General features: G+C 36.9%; 1 protein-coding gene across 1 annotated transcript in view; it reads left to right on the top strand.

Annotated features, from left to right (window-relative positions):
- TMEM71 (transmembrane protein 71) overlaps nucleotides 1-9,374 on the top strand; it is a 29,545-nt gene extending 20,171 nt beyond the window's left edge. Inside the window, exons 6-9 of the mRNA XM_055128253.1 lie at nucleotides 1,318-1,393; nucleotides 4,502-4,563; nucleotides 4,664-4,724; nucleotides 7,820-9,374. Of these exons, the coding sequence (XP_054984228.1) occupies nucleotides 1,318-1,393; nucleotides 4,502-4,563; nucleotides 4,664-4,724; nucleotides 7,820-7,841 (221 nt within the window). The 3' untranslated portion in view covers nucleotides 7,842-9,374. The remainder of the gene's footprint in view (nucleotides 1-1,317; nucleotides 1,394-4,501; nucleotides 4,564-4,663; nucleotides 4,725-7,819) is intronic.
- The last annotated feature ends 2,593 nt before the right edge of the window (nucleotides 9,375-11,967 follow it).

Genomic DNA, 11,967 nt, shown 5'->3' on the forward strand with positions numbered 1-11,967 from the left:
CTCCATGAACATATACAAACTCACATAACTTGTACCTTCACAAGTCAAGTCTGATGATCTTTGCAGTTTCTCAAATTGCAAATGTTCTCTGAATTCCACAAAAATCAGAGAAGAATAAAACAGAAATACACTTTAGAAGAATGACTGTTCAATGGAAACTACAATAGTTTATTTAATTTACAGTTTTCAAAAAACACTGTGCATTTGCAGTGACATTATTCACAACTGCTGTTTTGCTTTGCCAATCTTTAGTATTCCGAACACATTACAGATTAAGCAGGTTTTGTTAACTTTACTCATAGTATGTAACACTGTAGCACTGTCATCCCATTACTCATTGATCTGCTCAAGGGGCAACAATAATGTCTCCATTGAGATTTGTTACTATTTTTGGCATATCGAATATGCAAGGGGTAACTTGCCAGACTTTGCCAAGTGGGAGGGCAGGATACTCTTGGTAGCTTGCTGGGCTCTCCGAGAGAGACAAAGAAATTGAACCCAGGTCAGCCCCATGCGAGGCAAATGCCCTACCTGCTGTGCTATTGCTTCAGTCCATAAATAGAAAAAATAAACACCTTCAAATTATTAACCCATTCCAAGTTCTGCTGGAGAGTATGCAGTCATTTCCACAGCACTAATATAGTTCATTGGTAGCAATAATGCAAGGATAAATAATTCAGGATCTCTCTCTCTCTCTCTCTCTCTCTCTCTCTCTCTCAGAAAGTCCCATATATAAAGTTGCTGCAATTCTTTTTCTCTGGCCTATTTCCAATGAAACATTATGTTCTGACTAGATGCAGCTTTTAAAATCTTAACTGCAGTAACATAGCTCTGCAACCTTAGGCAAATATAATAAGTTTTCTCAACCTTGACCTTCTCATATGCAGAATTCTCATAAGTTTGCTGTGTTGATTAAATGAACTGATGTGTGAAAGCTCTTTGTGAATTATAAGGTACTCCACAAATTTCAGGCTTTATTATTAGCATTATCCTAACCAAAGTTAGATTCTGAAATCAGCATAAATTCTACAGACTCTGTTCAATATTAAAATAAAATAAAAGGAAGTCTGAAACTTTACATAGAATAATTATTTATTTTTAAATGATAGAGCTGATTATTTGTAGAAAGTAAATGAATGACTAGCTTTGTATCACAGCTGATAATTTTCTTCATGTGACTAATTGCTTGGGCAGATATATGTTTGCAAACGTGTGTATCAGAGCATGTATGGAATAGAATTTTCAATATGATTTTATTCTAAAACTATTTATTCAGTAGTGATGTCTAATTAATTTGTTTTCCTTTTATTCTATTAGAAATCAGTTTGTGGCGAGAGGTCTCCTTTCAAACAATTCTGCTGATTGCATGCTTAATCATTTCCACATGTGCAAGGTAACAGATAATATTTATCTTTTTATTCTTTCAGGCATTACTTGCAGTGGCTCTCAGGGTATTATGTCTGAAGTCAACCCCAGCAATGCTTGGCCTGGTGGAGTGTTTCCAAGGAGTCATCAACACCACACCTGGCAGTGCTATAGGGGCAGGGCAGGGCCACTACTCAGGCTCCCCTAAGCAAACCCTCATGCTGGGTATATTTGTTCCACTTGAGATATCTCCTACTCAGATTCAGGCTTTATTTTTATGCAGTTGTGTTTCATAATTAATGAAGCTACAATTGATTAATTTTCTTAACTTATTCCACAAAGTGTTTTTAGGTAGCTCTGTGGTTAAGATGTGTTCATTTGCTTATCCATAGCAAATGCCTCTTTAGCAATTGCATCCTTCCCCTCACAGTCTCTCAAAGCACATATAAGCCAGGGGGTTGCTAGTGATTAGGATTGGAGTTTACAACATGTCCTGCTTTGCTTAATTCTCCAGTGACTTCCTGTTATTGAGATTCTCAGTATGCCTGAACTCCAAGAGCAATTTGAAATCTTCAGTGGGGGATTTGGAGTCTCCACTGGGTCTTCCCATTCTTCTCACTACAGTTTTAGACCCTTATTTAAAGTCTTTATTGTCTGGCAGCCTGGTATCAGAGCACAAAATACTCTTCTCTGATTATAGACATGTTTCTGCTCTGCTCTCTGCCCAGTCTTCCTACCATATCTTTTACTTTGGGGGGGGGGGAGGGAGATGGGAGAAGGGAACGGATGCACACTCAGCAATGTTCAGGCTCCTGGCTCTGTGCTCAGAAATTACCTCTAGCAGTACTCAGTGAACCATATGAGATGCCAGGAATCAAACCTGGTACAAAGCATGCAAGGCAAGCACCCTTCCTGTCTTTCCTTGCTCAGGTCCCCAGGGCAGTGACCAAATACCTTCTGTGCTAAGCCCACTGGTTCCTCAGTGTCTTTGTAGTTGCTGCTTACTCTGCCTAGCATAATGGTTTAGATAAATGCTCCTAATATGTGCCTTTACTTATATCTGGAATCTCTTCAAATATGTCATCAGCAGAAAAATCATCTCTGACAACCCCTGTCCATAAATAGCATCCCCTGTCTAGCACATACATCTTGGGGATTCTTCTCTAGAGCACTTACCCCACCGGAACCATTGTAAGTTCTGTTCTTGAAACCTTAATGATCTGACCCTGTATGAATGGAAGATCCCCAGGAGCAGAGGCATTATGTCTCCTTCACTCCTGTAGCCCAGTGCCAAAGGCTCAACGTATTTGTTGAATTAGTGAAACAGGGATAAATGAAGTAGCCCTGGGTCTTTTTGGTGCTCATTATTTGGTCAGAAAGAGTTACTTGCTCCCAAGCTCTTGAGTTGGTATTCTCTCTCGAGGATCCAAAGTCTTCGTGTAGGAGTGGCGCTTTAAATACAAAGTCCTGGGTTTCATTGCTTGAGATGTACTAGACCCAGTGTGAATCAGTAATTTAAAATACGCTTCACAGATAATTATTAGTTTTGAAAAAGTATTTTTAAATCAGAAAGGACTGAAAGAACAAAAGGGAAGAAAGGGGGAGATTCTGTGGTTAAAAATAAATGTGCAAAATTCTGCATTACATACTCTGCATTTGAGTATCATCCTCTATATTTAAGGATCATAATACACATTAGCATAAAAAGGGCCCAGTGGAATGATATAGTGAGGAAACAAGTTTACTTTATTTAATGATTTGGGGAGCAGGAGGGTTTGGACCACACCCCGTGGTGCTCAGGGCTTATTCTTGGCTCTGTGCTCAGGGATAACTCCTTGGGGGTGTGTGGAGGACCATATGCAGCACCTGGAATCAAATTGGGGTTAGGCGCATGCAAGGCTAGTGCCTTATCTCCTGGATTGTTTGCCCCTAAGAAAAGTTTTTAAAATGTTTTTTAAAAGATTATTTATCATATTTTTAACAACTTCAATAGGGTAAGATTTTCTACTTTTATTTATTACCTCTATTCTTATCTTCAACATAAGAATAATAAATGTATTAATATTTTTTAAATGTCCACTCTGATATAATAAGCCAAAAGAATGACAAAAATCCAAATGTTTAATTTTTTCGCTGCAATTTTATAAGCAATAGCACTGTAGCAATGTCATCCCATTGTTCATTGGTTTGTTCGAGCGAGCACCAGTAACATCTCCATTGTGAAACTTCTTATTACTGCTTTTGGCATACTGAATATACCACGGGTAGCTTGCCAGGCTCTGCTGTGTGGGCGGGATACTCTCGGTAGCTTGCCAGGCTTTCCGAGAGGGACGGAGGAATAGAACCTGGGTCGGCCTCATGCAAGGCAAACTCCCTACATAGGCCAGATTTTTCTTTAGTACAAACAGTTTAAAATCCCTAAATTGGACAATTGGACGCTTTCCACCGAAATAAAATTGCATGTCCTCTTTGACATTTCCTAGAAATCATGCTCTGCATGCTTTAGTACATGTGTGAAATAACATTCAAAAGACTATTCAAATATACTTTGAAAGTTTAGTTTTAATGATTTTTTTTGAAAAAAAAAAGTAATCCTAATTCTGTCTTTTGGTATAGTCCAAAGATTCTGAAGCTATAACCACTATTTTGAGAATAATTTCATCACCAAAAAAGATATTTTCATCACTGTAAACATTACCAGTTACGCCCACATCCACATCCCTCTAGCCTTGGGTTCCTTCCAATTTACTTGTTATTTCTGTGGACCTGCCTTGTTTGGAGAATTGCCGTAAATGGAATTTATAGGGAGTGACTTTTGATGTGTGGCTTCAATTGCTTAGTATAATGTTTCCAAGGTTCATCCATAGTGCAGCGTGGATCACTGTTATATTCCTTTTAATGCTTGAGTAATATGCCACTGATAAATTGTGCGTACTTAGCAGTTGAAGGGCATTGTTCTGTTTACCCTTTAACTAAATAGTATTGCTACACACATCTTTTCGCTTGGGGCATATGCTTTTATTTTTAATGCATAAATAATTAGGAATGAAATTTCTGGACAGATGACAGTTTAAAAGAATATCTCATGTATTAGAAATGTATAATTTGCTAATCCTGAGCAATCCTGTCGTTTCAGATGGTTTCTGGGAGGAATATTAGCTAATGTCTTCACAGGCTCTTTGATGATAACTATTTTTTGTAAGTAGTAATTTCTCAAGTTATTGCTCTGATTTCTGTATTTTGTTCCAATTTTGGTCATTTTTAAATAATTAAAAATATTTTCTCTTTCCTATCCAAGGTGTTGTCAAATTATTCTTTCATAACCTCATCAGCTATTTCAAGCTTTCTTCCTATGTTCAGTAAGTATTGCTTTTATTATCATTGTCAGGACAAAAATGACAGTTATTTGGCAATTGAGAATGAGTAATAGTTGTCATCTATTCTACTGAGTAATAGATGACAATGACTAAATACAAGAAAGATCCTGATCATTTTTCCTCAGGACTATCTTTCATTACAGCAAAAATCAAATAGTAATATTATTCTGTCTCCTAAATTCTTACATCATAACAGAAAAGATTAATTTTTAAGCAGAATAACAGGAAATTATATGAATTTAAATTTTTTAGAGACGCGTGGGACTGAATTTCATAAGTGCCTCATATTAGGAGACTTTTATCTCACAGTTTTCCAAATAACTGGCAAGCTGCCTGTGAAATGATCTCAGTTCCACACCATAATACCTTTCCCATCTCTCACTCTTTTAACTATCTTTTGGTGTCCTGAACTGCCATCATTCAGAGCAATTCAAAGGGCTACTGGGGTCTGGGTAAGACGCTGACAGAATTTCTAATGGCCTGCAAAGCACCTTCTCCTTGCAAGATAGATTGTGTTAATTACATTCACTTCAATATGTTTGCCAGAGGCCAACTTCCATAGCTTGGAGACTGAGGCCCATAATTCAAATTCAGTTACGGCCCTTTGCTCTTGAAATGGTTGCTCTATTTATGAAATTGTGTTAATTAGAATATCGCAGTGGGGTTTAGTGTAGATTTATTTTGTGTATGGCTCCAGCCAGTATTGATTTACTGACACTGTGAGTGATGCTTCCTTTAATTTCCAAGGTTTGTGTGTGTGTGTGTATGTGTGTGTGCTCAAGCAGAGATAGGACTGTGGGGGTCACTTAAGGGGGAGATGGACTGATAATGCAACATATTATTTAATATCAGAGAAAAAGATTGGGTTCTACAATCACCGGAGGCATTCCATTCTTTAGCACTTGCAAATTAATGCTGCTGTCTCTCCTTTTACCCACAAGTCATGGCCAGGTCTGGGCAGAGACACTGACACGTACCTCACCCAATCTTAAGTACAGTTTTCCATGTATAAACAGCTTTTTGAGCTGGGTTGTTGCACAAGTCAAGACAGGAATAAGCAGTAATGAACAAAAGATTTTCATAGTTACTTTGTAACTCACTTTCAACAGCGGAACATACTTTTTTTGGTATAAATCTCTTCTTTTGGGTTTTAGGATAAATATATACAATTCACTTGAAGGACTAGTATCATCTTGTTAGGAAGATCTGCAGTGAAGGCAGAATTTCTCAAAACATGGCATGGGAACTATTTGTTTTCAAATCAACTAAGAGATTATTTTAAAAAATGAACAAAAAATCCTACAGATTTTATATTTGTCTTGCAAAAAGCTAACCCAGGTTCAACCCCCAGAACACCATATGGTCTCTGGAGCACTTAAAGAAACAATTCCTGAGAACAGAGTCAGAATAAACCCTGAACACTGCCAAGGTGCATCCCAAATCACAAAAACAAGCAACATTATGGATTCATATGTCAATTCTTCTGAATAAAAATTTCTCAGAATTTTTCTTTTTTTCTATTATCTCTCCAGGAAATTTATTTGCACCTTAAAAATGAGAATCTTGGAAATAATTTGTGAAACCTTTACTCCTTGATTTCTAAAGTAAAATCATTTTAGAATTGAGTTCATTAACGGATTAAATCTACTAAATCACCTAATTCACCTAATATATGAAATCTTTGTTAAAAATGTGTGCTGTTCCAGCGACAGTTCCACTTGGCATGTGGCAAGTGCAAGCTGGAATTTGCATGGGCTAAGAAAACACCAAGAATGAGTTTTACTGTCTAGAGAGAATGGGAAGGGGACAGGGAAGAACCAGTACCTGATTTCCAGGTTAAGTAACTATGGCTTTCAAGGCTCCTCCCCTGACTGAGTTTTTTGTTTGTTCTTTCTTAAAAGATGCTAAAGCAGGACCCGGATGATAGTTCTATTCCCTCCAAACACTCTCACCTATAACCTCATTTATAGAATAATGATTATAACTCACTTGATTTTATTGTATATACTTTAATTTGTTCTTTGTGGGGGAAGGCAGTGATCCCAAGCAGTATGCAGTGTGACCAGAGAAAACTGGTAGTACTCAGCTGGGCTCTACAGTTCAATGCAAGGACTTAGGGACCACGTACAGCTGAGCTCCAACAGTGCTGTGGCTACAAGGATCACACTGGTGGTGTTGGGGGTCATGCAATGGAAAAGATTTAAGTCTTTGCATACGTGAGCTTACACAGTTGATTTTAGAATTATTTCCCTAGCCCCTTTTAACTATTTCCTATCTCAATCCTTGTTTATTTTTTTCTGACCCACCCACATACTCTTGCAGTTAAGATCTTGAAACCAAGGGCTATTGACTTTTAGTTTTTAATCCATCACATCCTTATAGTACATACTTTATTAATATTCATTAAGTTGAATATATTAGTCCTATCATTTCTTAAAGTACTTCCTTTATAGCAAAGAGCTCTATGCCTGAATGTCAAAGAGGTTGCACTGGAGTGGAACAATGTGATTAGGGCCCTTGCCTTCCATGCAGCCAATCTGGGTTTGATCCCTGACATTTCATATGAACCCCCAAGGATGGAGTGATTCCTCAGCACAGAGCCAGGAGTAAACTCTAAGCACACTGGGTGTGGCCCAAAACACGAAAAAAGAAAACAAACACAAAAAGATGGTGCAGTCCCCTCCAAATGAAGGTCACCACTGGTATCCCCTATTGGCGAAAATGTTTTAACCTTACAGTGTACATTTTGGTGAGTTTGTATAGTTGGTTAAAGAAAGAACAAACTTTAGGGACTACAAATTTGAAAGAAACTCACATTTACCTGATAGGAATTTTTATGTCAGAGTTAGTGTTAAAGATGGGAGAGAAGGCAGTAGGAAATGGTAGTTAACTAAATACTAAGCTTAGATTGGGGGCAAATGTTGGCAGGAAATATTGTTATGGTAGAGGTTCCACTTTCCTAGTTATGATTATTCAAGCATTGTGTGTATGTGTGTGTGTGAACACACACAGCGATGCGAGTAGATACTGCTTTTCCTGTGTATATATGAATTATGCATATTTTTCTTCTTTTACAGATCTAGGTTTGCCAAAATTTGACAACCATTTAGGAATGTCTCTGATGAATGTCTCCAATCTCAATATCTAAAAATTGCGAATTACAGTCTGCTTGGAATCAACTACTTCCTTGGATGTGAGAAAGAAAAGGGATAATTGAGAAAAAAAGGAAGCATTATAATTAGATTATGTGACTTTTTAAAAATCTTAGTTTTTCTCTTCAAAATTGTAATATGTTTATGGAAATAATATTAACATGTCTCTTATTTGCAAACACTGGCAGAGGGAAAAATAATTAGGGACCATGATATAGAAAAAAATTGGAATAAATGTTCCTCTGTAATTGCCTAAGGAAATGCTTCTTAAATATTAATTTTCATTGGAGATTCCATGTAGACCTTAAAAAATTGCAAATTCCTAAGACTTCCTGTGGAAACTGTCTCTTGCTGAATTGAAAGGCTTTAGTTGAACTGTGGAAGAAAATTTACAATAATCAACATTCACTTAAAAGTAGATAAATGCAGCTTGTACATAGAATAGAATGTAGGAAAAAGTTGCCAGAAATCCTTAAGGAAGTTGCTTAATGACAGATGGATAAAGGCCAGTGAAAAATGGGCCAGAAAGAACCATTTTTTATATGGAACATTGTTCTTTTTATAGTGACAGAACCTCAGTCAGCTGCCTGCAAGATAAGCACCTTACCCGCTGTACTGTCTCTCAGGCCTCAATATTTTGAAGCATTTTAAAAAATTGAGCTTTCAAACCTTTTGGGACTCATAATTATTTCTCACTCAAAATGCAATTAAAATAAAGTCATAACCAAAAGAAAAATAAAACGGCCGTAAGTTCAAAGTAAAGGTAGAAGACTAGGGAGCTTTGAGGCACATTAAAAGATGCTGCAATGGTATAATCAAACAAGATGCAAAAGGCACGTCTCTAACTTTGTATATGGTCTAAAAGACCTTTTTGTAGTGTAAATGTAGCCGGCAATTCAAATGTTTTCTGTATGATATTCATTGACTAGAAAGATGCATTGAAAATGTTTTCTACTTTAAACAATAACGTCAAAACCTGATTGTTAACATCATTTGTATTGAGTTCATTTTGTATTGAAAAGTATTATACTAATGTGATATTACAATGTACAATAAGAAATGTATATATATTAGGTTCTTATCTCTTGTTCTAGCATAAAGATTATAAAACAAGTGAAAGTTTTTAAGTGGAGATAGTTATATATTTTGTAGTGGAGAACCATACCCAACAGTGCTCCGGGCTTAGTCCTGGCTCTGTGCTCAGGAATCATTGCTGATGGTGTGACCCTGCTCAGAGGACCATATGCAGTGCCACAGATGGAACCTAAAGGTGCCTTTTGTAAGGTTAGCCACTAAGATAACTTTAGAAAGCATCTAGGAGTAGGGGCCGGTTGGCAGGAGAGCAGCCATTTGATTAGAGACTTAAAACTGGAGTTCAATTTCACATCCTCCCTCTAGCTCTGGCTAAGTCAATTGTTAATGGTCAGTGATTTTTTTGGTCAATTTTGCCATTATAACGGTTCTTTCATAAATAGTTAAAGGGTGGGACATAGGACACTCCTTGGGAATGTGGATGGGATTGGTGGCGCCTACTGAGGCTGCAAAAGCCCTTTCCCATCCCCACGTACCACACAGTATACAACTCCTTTTGATGCCCCTGTATCTTTTATTACATCCTTCAATAATAAACTTATGAACAAAAATCAACTGTTTCTTGTCTTCTGTGCACTCTCTAGCAAATTGATAGAACTGAAGGAAGAGTCATGGGGACCTCTAATCTGTAATCAACTCTGACAGTTGTGGGTGATGGGTAATTTTCAAACATGGAATAGATAACCACTTAAGGGTAACCTGGGACATAGAATCTCTCCATTTATTTGGTTTTTCTTAGATAATTGCTCATCAGAGTTTGTAGCTATCTTCTCATGGTTCCTGAACATAGTTTTAAAGATTATACCTACATATTTTATTTCTTTTAGAGCTAATGCAAATAGTGTTATGCTTTAAATTTCATTTGTTCATTGTTGGGATGTAGAAAAACAATTGACTTTTATGTATTAACCTATAGCTTACAACCTTGTCATAATTGCTTATTAGTTACAGATGATATTTTGGTTTTTTTTCTTCACATTTTCTACACAAACAACTAGATAACTTGGGAACAAAGGTTCTTATATAGCTTTCTTCCAAAACCATGATGTTATTTTAGATGATTTTCTATTTGTTAAAGAAGTGTATTTCAAAAAAAATAATTGCTCAATGCAGAGCTTCTTTGCACTTCACCAAGATGCTCAAAAAATTAGGAAAGTAAATCATAGAGTAGAGAAATTTGCTTAAGGAAGAATTTTTTTAATTCAATCAACAATTTACTTTTTTGAAAACATAATACTTGATGACTGTGTATGAGGAATTTTAAGATTTGATACCTGTCCTCAAGCAATACTTCCTAGTAGGTGAAGAAAGGCATTACATGAAATCAGAGGATGAGTATCATATGGTCAATATGGATAAAAAGATAGAGCTAGTTTATAGAGAAAAGGGGATCCCCTAATGTAAGCCAGTGATTAAAATGGCATTGATTTCTCATTCATTACTTACCTAAAATGTGATTCAATACATAATAGAGATTCTATATTTGCTGAGTGAACCAGTTTCAATTTTTAATTATGCTATACCTAGAAACTAGAACACTATCTAACCAGCTTTAGGACATCTGCCTGTAGATGTTCCTATACCCATTTTGATAGAGCATCTACCAAGTGACAGATGCCTGATCTATTCTGTATATTATATATTTTTTTCTCTTCAAGTGGGAAAATTGGGTTACAAGAATGTAAATGTTTATACTTTAGAGGTAAGATGTCAGTGCGTAGCACGGGTGGGGGCGGCCCAGGACTAGGTGGAGGGGGTGGGGGGAGAGGCCAGCGCCCATGCCCGTGCCCGCCTTTTGCGCTTGCCTTCCGACCTGGGAAGTGCAGAGCATCTTCGGGCTTGACCCTGTAGAAACGGTGCTTTAGAGCCTTGACCTTACTGGAGACGTGGCCAAAGATTGCTCCACGTGGAGGACAGCAGGGCTAGATGTGACCAGACTGAAGCATGCACGCCTATTTTCTGGCAGTTTCGGGCAGTATATAGAGATAACGGGAATGCAGGGTATACTTTGCTTATTTATTTATTTATTTATTTATTTATTTATTTATTTATTTATTTATTTTTCGGTCCCACCTGGAAGTTTCTTTTTTTTTTTTACAGTAACAAGTCTCACAATGGAGACGTTACTGGTGCCCACTCAAGCAAATCAATGAACAACGGGATGACCGTTCTATAGTGCAATGCTATGCCCAGTTAACTATTATTAGGAAGAGATGTGAAATATTAAATATATATTTTTCTTTTAAATAAAGAGACTGATCTTGCTTGAGGACTTTTAAAAGGAATAATGTAGAACAGAGGCATTTTTTTTGCCAAAATTAATCTGATATTTTATACTCATACTGACATAAATTTTTTTAATTCTTTTATTAATTCACCATGTGGAAAGTTACAAAGCGTTCAGGTTAAAGTCTCAGTTATACAATGCTCAAACACCCATCCCTTCACCAGTGCATATACTCCACCACTAAGAATCATGATATACCTCCCCCTCCCCCCCACCTCCCCAGCCCCCCACCCCGCATGTGTAACTGGTAAATTTCACTTTACTTTCACTTTACTTTGATTACATTCAATATTTAAACAAAAAAAAATCACTATTATTGATTTGGAGTTTCTCCCCCCTAAAGTCGATCTGCTGAAAAGAAAGCATTAGGTAATTTGTTTTCCATTGCTGAGAATGAAGAGATATGAGGTCAGGAGGCAGCACTAGCAGCAGCATAGTTTTGGATTTCTGTATTTTAATATTTTAGTAACTAAGTCCAGAGAAATGTCTGCCAGGAATCGCAACATTGTAAGCTTGTACCTCTCAGCTACTTTATATTCCACATATGAGTGCGATCTTTCTATGTCTGTCTCTTTCTTTCTGACTCATTTCACTCAGCATGATACTTTCCATGTTGATCCACTTATATGCAAATTTCATGACTTCATGTTTTCTGACAGCTACGTAGTATTCCATTGTGTAAATATACCAGAGT

Source organism: Sorex araneus, chromosome 2 (assembly GCF_027595985.1).
Source record: "Sorex araneus isolate mSorAra2 chromosome 2, mSorAra2.pri, whole genome shotgun sequence".
Classification (NCBI taxonomy): Eukaryota; Metazoa; Chordata; class Mammalia; order Eulipotyphla; family Soricidae; genus Sorex; species Sorex araneus.